This window comes from Botryllus schlosseri, chromosome 12 (assembly GCF_051294905.1).
Source record: "Botryllus schlosseri isolate E-star chromosome 12, Bs_hap1, whole genome shotgun sequence".
Lineage (NCBI taxonomy): Eukaryota > Metazoa > Chordata > Ascidiacea > Stolidobranchia > Styelidae > Botryllus > Botryllus schlosseri.
The window spans coordinates 18,862,043-18,882,423 of record NC_137247.1 but is presented as its reverse complement, the minus strand read 5'-3'; the positions used below and the strand labels follow the sequence as shown (position 1 = coordinate 18,882,423).

Here is a 20,381-nt window from a genome sequence, read left to right as displayed (position 1 = left end):
TCCATTTCATCGAACTCATTTCAATCGTATACTTGATAAAGTGGGGTCATAGATAACCACATGAGCTTATTGTTTCATCTGAATTTGTTATTCTGTTGTGAATAATGAATACCTTGTAACGCGTTATATATCCCACGGGTATATCAGCAGGCTTCGCCCATGTGACGTAGCATGCATGCGAGTTTGATTTGTTGACAGCTAAATCGGTCACTCTATCTGGCAATCCCACACTCAAATGTAGAGTTTGATTGGTGAGCGTATAATTTGTTTCGCATTGCCTTCCCTGCTGCAGACACGGCGTCACCTGCAATGTATGATTTGAGAGTATTTTATGGGAAAGAATACAAAATATATGTGAAATAACTTTGAAGGCGAAATGATTTCAGTTGTCGTTTCATTTTATAATTTCATATACTCCCGTGTGTAAATCCGCTATCACTGACGGTTGTTGAATCCAAATCACATTCAATACAAGAAATACATTATTATCCACGCACAAATTCGATTCGGTCGTGGTCGGTTCAATTTGTTTAAACATATTTTATTTCGGCGCTTCTTCGATATACGCCCGAGATCGAAACAGTGTTTCACGTAACAGCAGCAAGTGCTTCCCATGAGCACAGCACGATACAATTTTATTACCGTCAAAATATTTTTTTTTTGCCTTTGGAGAGACAGATATTAGGGTTGGAGGTGGGTTAGGGTCGAAGTTGGGGTTAGGGTATCCCAAGATTACGGTTGGGGACGGGGTATTAGGGAAGAGGAAGAAGGGATATTACGGTTGGATGTGGGTTAGGGTCAAAGTTGGGGTTAGGGTATCCCAAGATTAGGGTTGGGGAAGGGAGATATTAAGGTTGGGGGAGGGGTATAAGAGTTGGATGCGGGTTAGGGTTAGGGTCAAAGTTGAGTTTGGGGTATCCCAAAATTAGGGTTTGGGAAGGGGATTATTAGAGTTGGGGGAGGGGGGTCTTAGAGTTGGATGTGGGTTGGGGTTAGGGTTAAAGTTGAGGTTAGGGTTTCCCCAACCCTAATTTCCCCCTCTCCCCCAACCCTACTCTTGCGATACCCTAACCCCAACTTTGACCCTAACCCACATCCAACCCTAATCTCCCTCGTTTCTCTTCCCTAATACCCCCCTCCCCCAACCGTAATCTTGGGATACCCTAATCCCGACTTTGACCCTAACCCACATCCAACCCTAATCTCCCCCGTTTCTCTTCCCTAATACCCCCCTCCCGCAACCGTAATCTTGGGATACCCTAACCCCAACTTTGACCCTAACCCACATCCAACACCAATATATCCATTCCACCAACCCTAATATCCGTCTATTCAAATGACGAAAAAAAATATTTTGACGTTTATAAATTTATATCGTGTTCATGGGGAAACATTTACGGGTGTCATGGGGAACACTGTTTTGATCTCGGGCGTATATCGAAGAAGCGCCTATATTTCAATCAGTTTTCACGCCATCGTCCGATACCGCCTTGAAGTTGAGCTGCTCTTCGTCCGACAACGGAATGGAAAATTCGACAATATCGACAATATACTTCGACATGATAACATATGTAATTTATTGCATCGATGTCGAAGAAGTTGGACGAAGACAAAACGCCGCTTATGTATTTAGTCGCTATGGTGGTACGTGACAAACAATGTAATTTTTTAAACAGTTGGCATGGAGTTGTAAATAAATTGCACGAATAAGTTCAACTTGGATGCCTAATAATAGTGAAAGACACTCGCAGAAGATAGAGACGATAAAGAAGATGAAGAAGATAACAACGTGATTTCGTTGCACATGTCGATATGACGAGCACGCGCCGAGAAACTACATCTCATCGTTGCTCTGCATCGTTCTTTCGCGATAGTTTTTTATTCGACAGTGTAATTGTGTATGCAACTATGTATGCGAACTGGAATTCATTACTGCGCAGGATCGTCATTCACTCCAGTAAGGATTTTCGAGCGTGAGTAGGGGATGGCAGAAGAGTAGCCCAAAACGTCGTTACACTTGGCAAACATTTTTCGCAGTGCGAACTACTCAATACGTTGTCAGAACCCCATAGTATATTTTATGTTGGAGACAAATTACCGAATTGATACGCGATATCCAATTTGTAATCATCTGTTTCGTGTATTCATTCTTGATGTCTGCTGGATACTCTATACCAGTGGTTCTTAACCTTGCCTCCAGCGCCCCCCAAGGGGCGCTGGCGATTTTGAAGGGGGCGGAAACGCTCAGGGGGCGATATGGGGGGCGCTGGGCTCAAGGGGGCGATATGGGGGGCGCTGGAGAAAAATGGCTTCGCAGTAGATGATGTGGTAGTAGGATATATCCGTAATGAGTATTCAAAGCGAATTAACACCGAAAACTTCGTTATATATAGCCTACAAAAGACATATAGGTTTAATTGTCCATAGGCACCTAAATGACTGGCACTGAATGTTCCTGTCTTGACAATCTGAACCTCAGAAGACGAATTCCATCTGGCAGGGAAAAATTATACGCCAGTGAAGAAATACCATTTGAAATCGTGTGCGTCTTTTAGTTTAGTACGATTGGGCGACAGGGCTATATAGAGCTACATATCCCTGTTATGCGATATCCCTGCTGGGCGATTCTATATTTGTTGATATAGCAGACAGGAGGTCACGAAATAACATCATGCAACGAAGTCATACCAACGGGTGCATCCGCCCGAATATGTTTAATTATTAGTTACGGGCCCTACAGTTTCCAATACACCTCACAATGTTCGCTCTACGTTTTAACGAGTCTGCGCTCACTCACCAACCAAGAAATTGATGGCAATATATATGCAATTCCCGATCTTATTGACCTATTTTAACATGAATTATCGACAATTTTCGCGCTTCGCACTGGCTCGCTAAACAATACAGCTGATTCCGTGGCAAAAGCGAACAACGTGATGGGGGGCGGTCGGTTTATCACCCTATGAGAGCCCAAGACCCAAGTTTTTTCGGGGGGCCTGCCGAAGTGTCGTTTCGTTCCCGCCAACGGGTATACGCCCGAAGATGCATATTTATTATTGACGGGTCCTACCTTTTGAATCACACATCACTCAGCTCTACCGGTATATCTGTTTACGTGAGCAGAGAGAGGATAAAAATTGATATCAATATATATGCAATTCCCGATCATATTGACCAATTCAATCAACAATTAGTGAAATTTTTCGCGCCTCGCGCGTCTAGGCGAGAATAGCTAATTCAGTAAATGGACTGCCAATGTAGATAACCAGTATCAGCAAATAGCGGATAGCCGACGAGGGGTCTTGGGGGTGAAGCCACCCGGAAGTTTGGTTTATCATCCTATGGGGGCCCAACACCAACGTTTTTTTTTGGGGGGGGCTGATGAAGTGCTGTTACGGCCCTGGTAACGAATTCATTGTACCTACTAGCACGCCCGAATATGTTTAATAATAAATTACGTGCCTTTTATTTTCCAACACAACAGCTCGCTCAGCGCTACTGGTAAATCTGATTACGTGGGCTGAGAGGACAACAAGTTTATAGCGACATATATATGTAATTACCACCTATTCATTCATGCATTATAGAAAATTTTGGCACCTAGGGCGACCAGGCCACACAAACTTTGCCGACCATCGAAATCACGCTACGGGGTTCTTGGGGGGCGAATCCCTCAGAATATTGGTTTATCACGCTATGGGTGCGCAAGGCAATCGTTTTTAGGGGGGTTGACGAAGTGCTGTTACGGCCCTCCCTCTTACTCATTGTCTTTATTACATTCCTTACAATTTGAGGTTGGGGGGCGCTGGAGCACGATAATCTTTGAAAGGGGGCGCTGGAGGAAAAAAGGTTAAGAACCACTGCTCTATACTATAGTGTTCCCGAATTATCGCGCACTGTGACTTGTAAATGTGCATAGTTTAATTCGTTACGGGCACGGCGCAATGTGCTCGGCGCAGTGTTTAATTCGATTATTCGATTCGTTTCAAAGGAAAAATATTATATTCCGATAAACTTGATCGACATCGGACTGGTAACGAGAGCAACAATAACGAACTTCAAACCATCGGCTATTTGATACAAATCGGATTTCTATTGATCAGGTTCAGTTCTGTACCAAAGCTTCGCTGTTCATGCTTCTTGTTCACGATAAGTCCATAAATCAAAAATTACGTATAATATACAGAGGCCGTATAGATTGAATGAGAAATTTTTACCGATATCGTATATGTAGTCCACGGTCGAACATGCTGTGTATGAACCAAGTAGCCGGTAGTGTTTGGAGTTACGAATTCATCATAAATCACTTCCTTGTCCTCATCCCTCCGTATTTGCAGTCTAAACACATCGCAAAATAAGGTATCATATATACTTATAATATAACAGGATATTGGAATTGCCAAGACATTTCGAATTCATCTCACACCACATCTGTGGCCCTGCACGTGGATTGCCAATGCCATAATTGAGAATGCAATATCCAGAGCAATTATAATTGATGCTAATCAAGTAGAATTATTGCCTCACACATTCCATTCAAGTTGAAATTCCGTTCGGTGAGCTTTTTCCAGACCTAACAATGGAAGCCAAAATTCTATTGAAGCAAAGGCGAAACTGCCCTAGCTATATTGGAGCCCAAACAGCATACGCACATAGGTAGGATAATCATACAAGCAGAAAAATAACTCCATTCCGAAGCTAATGTCGTCAGTTACACCTATAACGGGTCTTCTTAATAGAAGACCAGAAGTTTTCACTCTCATATTTATAACGTCATTAATGGTTCAGGACATATAAATCTTCCTACTTGTGAACCAGAGGAACAGCTCCCGAACTTGGTTTCCAGACAACGCTGAGATTCGTTGAACAATTTCCGGCCTCTCCCGCCAAATATTCAGGTGGGCTGGACACTAAATAAATATTCACTGGAATGTTAGATGCGCAATGGTCTTAGCCATCCGACAGTAGTTATTTGTTGTTTCAGTAAGCAATGGTGTTTCGGCCACAATCGTCATCTTACAGCAGACAGTCATTCTTTATTATGATTCCCGATCTGCCGACTTTCAGCGCGTACCACGCAGTGTTGGGATGACTCAAGTCAACTTTTTAGCATGACTTGACTTGACTCGAGTCACTTTGCAAAAATGACTAGACTTGACTTGATTCTGGCGCTTCAGAAATGTCAATTGACTCGTGACTCGGAGCCAAATTTACGAATCAATTACAAGTTACCAAGTAAATGTTTTCAATTAAATCACCCTATCTTATGCATGTTAGGATTGTTCGCGATACGTCGACGTCATTTGTGAGGGCAACCAGTCATTCACTGATTGTACGTTTCACTGATCCTCCATTGTTACATCGCAAATAAATTGACCGCAAAGGAAACGATAACAGCTTACGTTGCCGTAGCAGTAATATATTAATCTAATAGCAACATATCTTTGTTTCTTAGACGGCTCAGTGCTTATATTATGCAGTGCTCACCTTTACCAACCCTCTTGTATAATTCAAATCGAACGTTTATGTTCTCGCCGATTTGTAGGTGGGTAGTGTCCTGTACCGTATAAATTTGTTTCAACTTCTCGAGGCTTCGTATTATTAATATGGATAAAAACATTTAGTGGTGCTTTTCGCATCGGAGGCTTTTTGCATCACGGCATTTAGACATGTTGATCAATATGATGGCAAGAAATCTCATGAAAACACAAAAGGAGTAAGTAGGTAAATGTGACGCTTTGATTCTCGCATTCGATCTATTTTGACTGATAATTACAGACTGCAGCATGTAGCCATAACCAGGTACTAACGTATTTTATTAGCAGTTCTACGTGTGCGTGGGCGATACAACGCCATTTTGCATGTATATTCAACTTTATATTCGTTATTCGATTCAAGATAAATGGCAAATTAGTCTGTCTCCCACCCAGTTAACAAAATGTAATGACTTTGCACCATCACTCATACTTCGCAAATTCAATTTGACTTGAATCGTGACTTGACTCGTGACTTGACTTGACTTGACTTGACTTGACTTGACTTGACTCGATTTGACTCGAGTCACCTCTAAAAACGAGTGACTTGACTTGACTCGAGTCTCCTTCGAAAATCGATTGACTTGACTTGACTCGACTGGAGTCAAAATGTGCATTGACTCGAGATGACTCGTGACTCGAAAGTAGTGACTTGATTCCAACACTTGTACCACGCACTTTTGTCCTACACTTACACATTCTTCTTACTAACACATGGAGGGGAGTGTTGAATGTTTATCTAGGCTATACTCGTAATAAAACTAATAACCAATCTAGTTTTTGACAAAATAATCATGATATTGAATGTATTTTGTCAAAAATATTCATGAACGGAGTTGGCGTATGCATAGTCTCGACAAATTTGTGTTTTATGCCTTCTATTAACCCACTTGTGCTTCGTTCTTACGTAACGCAGACTATAACCGAGATTATGAAGCGTCCGCATATGGTATTAAATAAAACAGTCGTTCAAATGAGTACTTTTGACTTGGCGTGAAACGCGCTATTTCATGATGAGTATTGCCGTTGTTTCAAGTTTTCATCACAAATCAAAATCAATACGCCATCATTATTCTCAGCAGGTATGGGTGCTTGATAAAAAGACTACTCCAAGTCGTTTCATTTTATCACAATCTTTTGGAGTCCTGAAATAATGAGTTATTACCGGAACTGAACTGAACAACCTATAGATAAGCGATGCTAAACATGGCTTGAAACACTCCTCACAATAGAAATTGGCAGTAGGATCTATAAAAATGAAAGTACGATCCTTGAATAGAATTGGTACCGTCATTTTATCCAGTCGGGGCAATGCGTAATTTAAATATGAAGAGACAAAATGATGAAAATCGATTTGAGCCATGATGGTTGAATTACAAACTTTAGTCGCAACGTTGTTGTAGGCTATATACGTCAACCCTTGGGAGCACTCAACTTACCTTCGAATTCGGTAATGCAGCTTTCTTTATACCACGAAATATCTCCAGGTCCCGCGCAAGTGTAGGCTTGTACACCGATTCGGTATATTGAGTTCGGTTTGCCCGAAACATTATACTTTACGCTATCATTACTAACATATTGTTCATCATTTCTCTCGTTCCGTTGCATTCCCGGATATATCCAGTTTGTAGTTTCGTTGATTAATATCTGAAATATAAAACGGAATAATATATTATAATAATCGGAAAGCTTCACGCGCAGGTGAGTTGCAGTGAAGTATCCATTTTAAAAAGCTAATCAATTACCCCCGTGAAACTAGGCATACAGGGTATCAATCCGCCGAGGATAAATCAAAACTGGACAATAGAGAATTGCTGAAAGAAGGCATGAAAAAAATTTACGAAAAACCGAATGGTCTTCAATCGTTTCAAATCCAACATTTTATTCATGTATCTCTACATACCCTGTATCGTGTTATATATCCCATCGATACGCTAACAGGCTCTCCCCATGTTACGGAGCATATATACAAGTCGGTGAGTGCGACTTTTAAATTCGTCACTGCTTGTGGAAATCCTACAATCATACGTTGGGTTGTATTGGTAACAGAATATTTTGTTTTGCAGTTATCCCTATCCTGGAGACACGGCGTCACCTGCAAAATAGAACTGACATGATCATGCATCTCCAATGTGAAAAACAGAAGAGGAATAATAATTTTAAGTGTAAATGATTCCATATATTGCTGTCAGCTGATGTCAGGCGGTACCCCGTCAATGTCTTGTGTTGCTCAGAGTTTATTCAAAAATACATGCAATAAGTACTGGAATAGTATATCGGCTCCATTTTGATATTGTATATGCGCAAGTGTGGGCATTGATATTATTTGGTGACAGCATTGGTGCTGGGAATCAATTTAGGTGTTCAATTCGAATTAGCCCGTGATCAATAGTATGAAAGTTGGGTGGGTAGACCTTCCAGTCACATCTAATGAAAAGAAACTATACCGGTGACACAAGCAGTGAGATTTGGAGACTTGTCGTTGCTGCTGTTCAGCCGTTGGGGTTGTGTTTTAGGTACCATATTCGGTGCTCGAATAGTGTGGTCAGTCCGGTCCCTCTTCCGTATTATGAAAATTCCTTTTCGGTAACTAACCTATACCTTCAATTCACAAGCATTCAATAAATGTTCTTCGATGTGGTAAAGTTGTAGCTGAGCTGCGATACTCAATCAATCGTGCCTTTTCTCTATACGACATATTTCGTTACGATGGTGTTGAGGTTCACGTTCGCGATCTGTGTGTGAACCTCAGAAGTTTGGAGGTTCGCGTTCGCTAACGAACCTTGGTAAATTCTGCAGTGTGAACCTCTTTCATGGATAACATTTTACCGTCATTATAACATGTTTAGTTGAAATCCTTTGCATTTCAACTTATGACCACTCTCCACTTGGCAGCATGAAAAGGAATTCAGCACTACACGAGCATGCACCTTCCCAATTTCAAAAAATAATTGCTTTGTTGGAAAAGTTTGTTCCAAATATTCAGATTTTTGTTTGTGGATATTTAGTGACTGTTTGCTGTGAGCTTTTAACAGCATTCACGCAATAGCAAGAACGACATACACTACATGTAGTTAGTCAGCTAATTGTGCTTAACCTACCAATCAATTACTGACATCAACAAAATTTATATTGTTGCCAACGCGACGGAAAATATTGGTGATATGGCATTATTATTGAATTTTATTGTTTCAGTTGATATATTTGATGATGCTTAAAAAATTACTTCCGCATTGAAGCATAATGTGCCTGGGTCGTCGATAGGTAACGCTAGGGTTACCATACTCTTTTAAGAGAATTTGCCCTCTTTTGGACTTATTTGAAAGTGTTTCCAGAGGACGCCCAAATGTCCTCTTTTTCGAGAATTTTGGTTAAATATAGGGTAAGAATCGACTGAGATACCATAAATCGGCACTGAAGCAACGCTCCGGTGGCTATTTCGGGAGCTGAGCCGGAAAGATGACCCCTTTTTTTAGTCAACCAACGGAGAACAGGTTTTGAGCCAGAAAGTTAACTTTCTTTTTTTAGTCAACTGACCACAGTGTCGGGGAAAATTTACCATTTTTCCCGGATTTTACCCCATTATTATAACCCTGAAAATTTTGAAAAAGTGTGCTTTTTTCACATTTCCGAAATATGATAACCCTAACTAACGTGCTGTACCTTAAGATATGACTTTAAGGAGTTGTAGGGTTGGAATTAGCAATATGACGTCACGTGACGTCATAGGTTCGTGTTCACGTTCTTATAGAACTTTTCAGAAGGTTCGGCTGAACACGAACCAGACCCTTTTAGGGGTTCGCACCATCCCAAATAATAAGTATAATCAGAACTAATGCTGTGTTATAATAAGACCGCATTTGATGATCATTACGCTGTATATATCAAATTGCGCACGGGTAAAGGCTATATATGGACTACCTAGATATAAATAGGAAAAATCCTTACCGATATTGTATAAGTGGTCCATGGTTGGACGATCTCTGTATGAACTTGAACGTCGCTCGTTGTTGGAGTTATAAATGTTTCGTAAACGTCTTTCTCATCCTTATCATTTTGGAAAAGCAGCCTATAAAATCACATATTCGGAGGGTAGAATAAATTTAAAAGAATAGAAGAATACCAGTTTTGAATTCGTTTTAAAGTCCTGCAATATGACTGTGCAATAACCGAAAATAGCATATAATGCGTACCAGGTATTACGCTCACAATGTTAGATTGCTCACGGCACAACACACAGAGTTCAGGCATGGTATGTTATATGGTACCATGTTGATGTGTAGAAGTTCTCCGGTATTTAAATTCTAAATATCTTGGATTCAATTGAAGGAACCTAACTTCCAGGCATGCCCTCACATGCACGGAGTGTGTCAATCTTTGGGTTCAACAACCTACATTGTGATACCAATACTTCAATGCTATAAGGTCAAATTAAGTGAGTTGACAACGCGTGTAGCAGATCGACAATTCCTTTTGTAGCATGACACCTTTCCTGGGGAACACAAAGCGATGATACGGGTCAGAAAACCAAACTTTACAAATTGCAGTATAATGATGTTCGAAACTAAGTAGTTATATAGATCGCTCGTGGTGTGCCATTGTGGCTTATGGGCGGGGTGGTGACTCGTATTGAAAACCGGGGGTGGTGACTCGTACTTTCAGACCCCCCTCTCGGCCGTGATTCGTAATGGGTTCTTATGGGTGCGGCCGTGATTCGTACTTTCGGGTATAGGCTGCGGCGGTGACTCGTATTGAAAACTCGTGTTGGTGACTCGTACTTTCAGGTATAGGCTGCGGCGGTGACTCGTATTGAAAACTCGTGGTCGTGACTCGCCTTTTTTACTGTAGGCTGTGGTGGTGATTCGCCTGTCATGTATTCTTACACGGTCTCTGGTGATTCGCCATGTGTTCTTATGGGTGCGGTCGTGATTCGCCCTCTCGGGTATAGGGATCTCTGGTGAAGTGGTGTTGAATATCAAGTATAGTAAACAGTGACGCCATTACTTAGTATATATATCCCAAATTTTTATATATGACCGATTTGAAGTAATCCCAACGTTTACGGTGAGCGCGACTTCGATATATCGTTATTCTTATGGATGCGGCGATGATTCGTACTCTCAGGTATAGACTGCGTTGACATGTCGTAATTTCAGTAAAAAGGTGTAAAATATTTGTAAAATCCTACGAGCGCTCACAAGATAACACGCCAGACATAGCCATCTCTCATGGTTTGATGTTACAAAGGTAGGAATTACGCACAAGGTAATATTTCCGCAATAAGTTTGTCACAGAGCCGTCGCACAATATCCGCGTTCACAAACTAACACTCCAAAAAGGTGTGAAATATTGGTAAAATCCCGCGATCGCTCACAAGATAATACCTAAGACATAACCATCGCTCGCGACTCGCTGTTACATACATGCCGCTCGTTGACAATGTAATATTTTGGTAATTGGTTTGCCACAGAGCCGGCGTAGACGGTGATTCAAATATCAACAATAGCCGCGTTCACAAACCAACACTTCAAAAACGTGTGAAATAGGTTACAAATCCCACGATCGCTCACAAGATAACACCAAAGACATCACCATTTCTCGCGTCTTGTCATTACATACATCCCAATCGCTACAGTGTAATGTGTCGATGGTTGTTACTATCAAGTAATAAGTAATGAATAACAGTACCAGCGCAGACCGTGATTCGAAAACCAACAATTTGACACTTGCCCGCGATCGCTATATGTTTCATGCCTCTCGAATAGTGGCTGACTTTAGTTGCGTGATAAGATCCATGAAAATATTCAATCAATGTGTTAGTTTGTCAACTTGAAATGTAACTCACTACACAAATCAAGTTGAATCGTATTTGAATGTATTGACTCGACCCAACTCAAATCCTTTGACAAATCCTATTAACGCAATCTGTTGAATCGAACGTAACCTGAATATTACTGACACCAACATTCACCCACATCGGATCATTCACACATTCCACGCCGCTGTTTTAACAGTTATAGAATCAATACCAAATATCTCTAACCCGATAATATTCAATCATTTTGGTAATTTACCAACTTTAAATCCATTCGCGGATGTACTAAAGGTAAATCCAGATAGTCCAAAATGAAATATTTGGACTTTGACATAGTCTGAATTGAAATAGATTGACAAACATGACTAACAACTTTCAACCCAGTCATATTTAGAGATTATACACACATTGATTCGAAACAAGTAATGAAACATTACAACTCTATTCGCGATCCGGCTTTTCAATTGTCAAAGCGACATTTTAACATCTTACCATACTCAAAAGAATTATTCACAACATTAACAAGTGTTAAAAATCTAGTTTTCACTTACTTGATTATATCACTACAACTCACAAACTTGAATTAATTCATCCTGGTTGTGTTCATATGACCGATAATTTTTTATTCAACTGTGAAGGTCGTTACTATTCTGTAAAACAATGTATTTACTAATCGGTCCATATACGACTTGACATAAACCTATTACATTTTGAATACACGATATTTGAATGTCTGAACAATAACTGAGAAATAATTATCACAAGTGAATCCATATACGACAGCGTAAAAGATATTGGAATGTCAGCAACTCTTCACGGTCGTAGTTACTACCACATTAACTAATTTACCCGACCAACTCGTCATGATCATTCCTGAAATCAACACAAACATGCCCCTGTCTTCAGTTACCACAAAACAGCATCAAGTTTTAAATCCACTTGTAGCTGACGGATTATTTGATTGCATCGATAGAGAATATTATTGAACTCGTCGGTATTGTTACTACAACAAATTTTCGCTTACACCGACTGCGAAAGTTAATATCGAATGGTAAGTCTTGACCGCATATTTGTTGAACACAGACATGACAAAGAACATTACCGAGATTTTATAAACTAGTCATATTACTTTTCACATCTATCAATATCAGAATACAAGTAATCAAACTTTTTGTTAAATGTAACATAGCACTTTTGGAATCGGATTCGTTATAGTCATACAAATTGTATTAAACCCAACACCAAAACAAAAGGACTTTTAAGTTCATTGAAATCAAATCATTCGTCTTCGACTTGCACTTTATTAGATTGCACGCAACAATTCGTTACGAATGAGCTGTAACCAAAGTTAAGAATTCTTTGTGTCCACAGATATAGAAGATGAATATAGCTAACACAATCACGAATCGACGTTTCAGAGTATTTCACGGATGTAATAAAATTGTTAGTGTCGCCTATCTAAAAGTATGCATGCGTTCGATTTCCATACCGACTGTTGCGATGTTTAGGATTCGCTTACAATGACCAAGAGTGAGGATTTAACATCAATGTCGTTACTGGTGGTATTCACATCAGAGAATCGAAACATTACACAGTGTGAAAATATATCTTTGATATCAAAGCACTATCCCAAGTACACGATTAATACTCAACTCCGTTCACACTTTCTATAGAACGTGCTAAATGTAAAATATCACGAGGTTGCACTCCAACACTTTGATCATTACAAAAGTAAATTGAATATGTTTGCTCGATGCATTCAATTCAACTAGAAATGTCTAGTGCACAACAATCGTAATATTAAGGAAGTACTTGCTACACTCTAATTCACTAAACGTGTTTTTGCATTGTTGTTCATTTGTAGCATTGATTGTTTTTGAACCCTCAAATAATAATTTCCGACATGAAACCAAGCCGCTGAAAGTCGTTACCAACACAAAGAAACACTTTGTACGATGTTTGCCAAATGTATCCTATATGGTTAGGTGTACTAGAATTATTTGTGTAACACATACACCGACAATGTAATCGAAAATTTTTCCGTTGTCATTCGCTAAAGTAAACGTCATCACAATACTCTGTCACTAAAGACGTTACTTGTATGTGATTGAATCACCGATAATTAAATCACTAAACCGAACTCCAAAGAAATTTTACTCGCTCGACGGCTATGAAACAGCGTCGCTTAATCGGTCTATATCGTTTTTCTAAAGGTAAATCATATCCATCCAATAGAAAACAATTTTCACTAGCTTGGTAATGAAACCGAAGTCTTCATTCAATATTTTGTTTGTGTCAAATACTTTGCAATAAACACACTGGAGTGGTCGAGCTTTACATCAGCAGACTGTAATCTGTAAATCAAGCTTACATCCTACTTGTAACTGTATCGTTTACCTAACCGAGTTGTATGCGCAGTTTGATGTTTTTTGTTATTTGGTAATTGCTGAATATACTACTTCGAAATACTCCCTTGAACGTAATTTCCATAATCGTAATAATCGAAGTACATTTGTGTCGAATTCGTAACAACCGACTATGACATGATAGATTTTTGACAAGTTATGCTTGGAAGATTGGTCGTATATCACGAAAAATATTTACCGCTCATATTGATACTGTTATCCCTTGTTCGGTATTTTCAAACGAGTAAAATTTATTACTTGAGTTACGCCGCTTAATGCAAATGTAAACACAACCGTCTTTCAACATCACAAAGACATCGATACAAAGTATACAATCAAACGCAACAAGTTTACTTTTGTAGGTTGTGTATGATTATCCTGCATAACTCATTTCTTACCAAAGCCATATGAAATATATTCATGTTACACGAAAATATTCCCATGCTACAAACCTATACACTGATTGGTGTTGCTTTCAAAATGTTTCGATACCTCAAGAACTTTATTGTCTCAATGGATGTTCATTAGGGTTGTCCAAAATTTGGAAAATCTCAAAAATGATGGGTATCAATGTCTCATTCTATAGATTATTGATAAAAAACAATAATGAGCCTGGAATGAGCTCACAGAAAAGTAGTTAAGATTTGTCGCAAAGCGTTTGAAGGTAGCTACCGACGAGTGGGCGTGCCAGCGACCATAGAACGGCAACAAGACTAGTAATCACGAAATCGCGGCACTCGATTGGCTGATCGGCTATGCTTCAATGATCACGACAGCGGTGACTTGCTGATTAGTTGTTAAAGGAGTCTGCTAACAGCGGTGATTCTGTAAGCGCATTGTAGGTTGGTTGGCAGATAATGATTTAAGAATAGTTTAAGACATGTTGAGTTACTAAATACATGATGATGAACAACCAACAGCTGCTTCACATAAACTTTTAAGGCATGACTGGCTTATTGTGAAGGAAACCGCAGTAGCCTACACGTCTGTTTTGACCGCGGGAAGCACGGAACACGCGGAGGAATATTGCAAAGGCACTTATGCAAGTGGCGAACGAATTGCTCGTTTCAGAAGGGATGCATCATCATTGAACACAAATATGAAGATTAACAATGGCACTACTTTGTTTGATTATATTAGACTCATGTCGTGGTGCATAATTGAAGTCTTGAATGCTCCAAGGATTGGCTGAATCAGCCCTTATGTTGGGGACTTGTTAGACTCTTACAGTAAAATCAATTCACTCGTAAGTGCTGTCAAAGTCGTCAATGATGCCGCAGAAAGAGGTGTAAAGGTAAGCACACACTACGCAGGTATGACCAGCAAAAAGACAGTTTACTGGCATATCTTAGCATGTCTTGAATGAATCTTGAATCATTCCCAGCTGCAACACTACAAATGCTGGAATCAAACCAGACATGGACACAAAACGAGCTAAAAATACATTGAAGCGGTGCGATAGGTACACTTCTTCGGGGTTCCAATATATAAGCTATCTGTTCGGCCCATATAACAGCTTCTGAGCAGATAAGATTTTGTGCGGCATCCATCTCACATATGGTGTGCTGCACCAGTTTGCAATAACTAATATACTTAACCTACGCCCTGAAAAGTAGGAGCACTAACGTAATTGCAACCACATCTGACTAGGTATTTCTCGGATATATATTTAGTTCTAAAAGTGCACAATCATTCGCCGTTTCACCTCTGTCATGCCTGCAAAAGCTATACAAGCAAACTGCCTTTTTAATGGTCATACCGGCAGAGTCTGTGCTTACCTTTACTCATCTTTCTGTGGCATCATTGCCAACTTTGACAGCCCTTACGAGTGAATTCGTTTTGCTGTAAGAATCTAATAAGTCACCAGCATAAACGGCAGATTCAGCAAATCCTTAGAGCATTCAAGACGTCAAATATATACCACAACAGGAGTCTAATAAGATCAAACAAAGTAGTGTCATTGTTAAGCTTTATATTTGTGTTCAATGATGATGCATCCCTTCTGAAACGAGCAATTCGTTCGCCACTTGCATAAGCGCCTTTGCAATATTCCTCCTTGTGTTCTGTGCTTTCCTCGGTCAAAACAGACGTGTAGGCTACGGTGGTTTCCTTCACAATAAGCCAGTCATGCCTTATAAGTTTATGTGAAGCAGTTGTTGGTTGTTCATCATCATGTATTTAGTAACTCAACATGTCCTAAATTAATCTTAAGTCGTTATCTGCCAACCAACCTACAATGCGCTTACAGAATCACCGCCGTTAGCAGACTCCTTTAACAACTAATCAGCAAGCCACCACCGTCGTGATCATTGAAGCATAGCCGATTAGCCAATCGAGAGCCGCGATTTCGTGATTACTAGTCTTGTTGCCGTTCTATGGTCGCTGGCACGCCCACTCATCGGTAGCAACCTTCAAACGCTTTGCGACAAATCTTAACGATTTCCTGTGAGCTCATTCCAGGCTCATTATTGTTTTTTATCAATAATCTATAAAATGAGACCTTGATACCCCTCATTTTTGAGATTTTCCAAATTTTGGACAACCCTAATGTTCATGTATCTTAATAATCAAATAGTTCAACACAGAACTAATACGAACAGAAACATCAGAGTTGTTTACACAAAAGTTTGTATGTGTACAGTATGTGAATACCGTGTGTAAGCCCAGCACAATTGCGGTATCCACCCGAGTTTAGTAAACACAATTTACGACACCGAGGTCGCGTCATCTTTCGTAAGACAACAAACCAAGGCTTCAGGATATGTCCGTGTCATAGCAATAAATCAGCTACTCCAACAACAGAGTGCGTATGTTTCTAGTTACGGTGCTTACATCTTACACACAAATCAATCTACTTTGCTAACGAAAAGTGGTGAGTCATCATATGGTTGTCCTCACTAGTAAAACATACTATCATACAAAATGATCGTTATAGTTTGCACACCAACGGTACATCGTACAAGTAACAAGTCTCGAGAATCCAGTTATTCAAAAAACGCGAAAGTATTTCTACACCAAGTCGTTATGTTGACGAAAGCGTATATTGTAATATCATGATCGATTTGCATTCATTGGTCACAAACTGTCACTACTCTAAATAATTCTTTTACACTCAAACACAAACGCATACTTGTCACCATTCGTTTTCATCAAGCACGAGTTCAAGAAACTTACTTACTACGACATGAATTTTTATTTTTGTGGTTTGTAAATAGGTAATAATTAATTCAAGTAACACTATATCAACATCATCGAGTTGTGCTAATAGATTTACATGTGGTCTTGTGGTTTTCGTCGGGACATACAGCACGAGTCAACTGTAGACTCCTCTCTGTTGTACAGCTACTCGGTAATCGAAATGCATTAACATGTAAACAACGAACTTGTTTCATCACACCAAAAATATGTTCACTGTCGCGATACTCTGCACAAGACGTACATAGCCTTTTCACACTCGTAATAGTATACCAACGTCAAGCAATAACGTTTAACAAGACCAACGACACTGAACCCACGACGTTTACCTATGTAAAATTACCACTTTCACTTGCCAGTCCATCGTTTACCTGACTAAACATATTATTTTCCTTTGGAGATCTGACGTTTACCCAGAGTAAGAAACCATTTTCACTTGTAAATATTTTTTTTTCCTCGGCTAACAAACCTTTTTTTACTTGGAAATATATTTTTCTCTGGGTAACAAACCTTTTTCACTTGGAAATATAATTTTTCTCTGGTTAACAAACCTTTTTCACTTGGAAATATATTTTTTCTCTGGTTAACAAACCTTTTTCCCAGAGCAACACACCATTTTGACTTGGTGGTCGTCGTTTACCCGAGTAAAAATATCATTTTCTTTTGGAGATCCGGCGTTTACCCAGTGTAACAATACATTTTCACTTGGAAAAATACTTTTACCTAGAGTAACTAATCATTTCTCCTGGGTAACAAACCCTTTTCGTCTGGAAAACTATCATTTGCCTGAGTACCAATACCGTTTTCACTTGGAAATAATTTTTTCCCTGGGTAACAATACCATTTTCGTTATGAAAACTGTCAACCACACCGGACAATTTGATATTTTTGTATATTGTTACAACGGGCAGTGACAAAATATACATCAACAACGACTCCGATACATTTGTCTAATCAAATATTCACTTGCTCTGATGCATCCCATCAAAATCATTGGTTACTCACATACAATATGCCGTTGTACACCGAAATGTATGTTTTGGAAAATTGGACAATAGGCTGCGATAGTTCTGCGATGTCCGGGTTCGTGCTTTGGATTTTCCAGAGTCAAAATGTCTGAATAAAACACCTCCTCGACGACGATGTGGATAACGGTGTTCGGAAAACGGTTGGATTTATGTCACCCATCGCGATAACAATTCCTGGTCGAGTTTTCCTCCGGCATGTTTGCTATATTGTGTCTTTATTGGTCAATGTATGTCTCGACATTCAGTTTGAAATCGGAAATGATAAAGTATGTAACCGGATCCGGATATCAACTCTGAATCGATAAACCAATGAACAATATTCAAGTAAACATGTTACACCCTGTGTTTCCATGAAAAAATACCATCCAGACATACGTCGCGCTTGTTTGCCTACACCAGTATACGCGTAAATGGAGGTGTGTGACATTGCATGCAATGTGTTGGTATAAAAACATCGATCCACAGTCATTATCATAGCCGGTAGTTTTGATGTAGATCGAATGTCATCACACCCGATAACAATACCAATAAGCCACATTGCAATGACTCTGAGTCAATCTGAAGCGTGACATACAGACACACAAACATCGAACCGTAACATGGGTTATTCGCACGACGGTGAAAGTGAACTGTACAACATATACCAATTGGGCGTTCACAGTCGAATATGCGAACCATGCACAAACATATACCCTTGTTTTTGTTGGATACGTACGAAACCAATAAATCGATACATTTCTGTTCCTTCTACGTCAATAATACAAAGGTCATTCCAATTCATCGCTCGAATGTAAGGTTCGTCTGGTGTAAAATCCATGTCAAATAACACCAAAGTGTGCCTTCCGTGTTTTATTATTTCCACCGTCGCATCTTGTCTGTGTCGTAACACTATGGTGCAGGGACTTGAAAAACGGTACTTTGTAAAACGGATTGACATGACCAACAGAATCGACGTCAATAGACTTGTGACGATGTCGTTTCAAAATGATACCGATCTCTTGTGGCGATGACCGGACGAACTGGACCCTTACGATGGTGTGTTTTATGATTGTGTGTGAAATCACGAGAGGCAGTGTTTTATTGTGGTGTACGATTGCAGTCTTCATTCCGCAGAAACACACCTTATTGGATCACAGTATCAGTCCGAGATTTGCAGAATCACTGTTCACGATATTTATCTGGAGTCGTTATGTGGGAGTAGCGACATCCATGCATCGTGACTGAAAGACTGATCGCAATCATTTCGAGCACCCGTGATTCGATAGTTCACCTTGGTCAAACGCTGCAGCAGAAAACTTCGGTGTCGACAACACGATGGATATTGACCGATGTATCCAATTGGTCTGGGTGGTCTGTCCGGAGATAGGATCATGACTATCTTGCGATAAAACCATCGAGTAAATCAGTGAACGGTGTCGAAATATCGATGTAATAGCGCGGACTCATTGCAATGTGGCTTATTGGTATTGTTATCGGGTGTGATGACATTCGATCTACATCAAAACTACCGGCTATGATAATGTCTGTGGATCGATGTTTTTATACCAACACATTGCATGCAATGTCACACACCTCCATTTACGCGTATACTGGTGTGGGCAAACAAGCGCGACGTATGTCTGGATGGTATTTTTTCATGGAAACACAGGGTGTAACATGTTTACTTTGAATATTGTTCATTGGTTTATCGATTCAGAGTTGATATCCGGATCCGGTTACATACTTTATCATTTCCGATTTCAAACTGAATGTCGAGACATACATTGACCAATAAAGACACAATATAGCAAACATGCCGGAGGAAAACTCGACCAGGAATTGTTATCGCGATGGGTGACATAAATCCAACCGTTTTCCGAACACCGTTATCCACATCGTCGTCGAGGAGGTGTTTTATTCAGACATTTTGACTCTGGAAAATCCAAAGCACGAACCCGGACATCGCAGAACTATCGCAGCCTATTGTCCAATTTTCCAAAACATACATTTCGGTGTACAACGGCATATTGTATGTGAGTAACCAATGATTTTGATGGGATGCATCAGAGCAAGTGAATATTTGATTAGACAAATGTATCGGAGTCGTTGTTGATGTATATTTTGTCACTGCCCGTTGTAACAATATACAAAAATATCAAATTGTCCGGTGTGGTTGACAGTTTTCATAACGAAAATGGTATTGTTACCCAGGGAAAAAATTATTTCCAAGTGAAAACGGTATTGGTACTCAGGCAAATGATAGTTTTCCAGACGAAAAGGGTTTGTTACCCAGGAGAAATGATTAGTTACTCTAGGTAAAAGTATTTTTCCAAGTGAAAATGTATTGTTACACTGGGTAAACGCCGGATCTCCAAAAGAAAATGATATTTTTACTCGGGTAAACGACGACCACCAAGTCAAAATG

The 20,381-nt window shown here is 39.8% G+C and overlaps 1 protein-coding gene across 1 annotated transcript in view; it reads right to left on the bottom strand.

Moving 5' to 3' along the window:
• LOC145452371 (receptor-type tyrosine-protein phosphatase C-like) overlaps nucleotides 1–20,381 on the bottom strand; it is a 76,236-nt gene that overhangs the window by 20,069 nt on the left and 35,786 nt on the right. The window contains exons 13-18 of the mRNA XM_080330572.1: nucleotides 9,483–9,603; nucleotides 7,438–7,629; nucleotides 6,974–7,181; nucleotides 4,808–4,910; nucleotides 4,218–4,338; nucleotides 113–304 (exon numbers count right to left, since the gene is read on the bottom strand). Coding sequence (XP_080186698.1) covers nucleotides 113–304; nucleotides 4,218–4,338; nucleotides 4,808–4,910; nucleotides 6,974–7,181; nucleotides 7,438–7,629; nucleotides 9,483–9,603 — 937 coding nt within the window. The remainder of the gene's footprint in view (nucleotides 1–112; nucleotides 305–4,217; nucleotides 4,339–4,807; nucleotides 4,911–6,973; nucleotides 7,182–7,437; nucleotides 7,630–9,482; nucleotides 9,604–20,381) is intronic.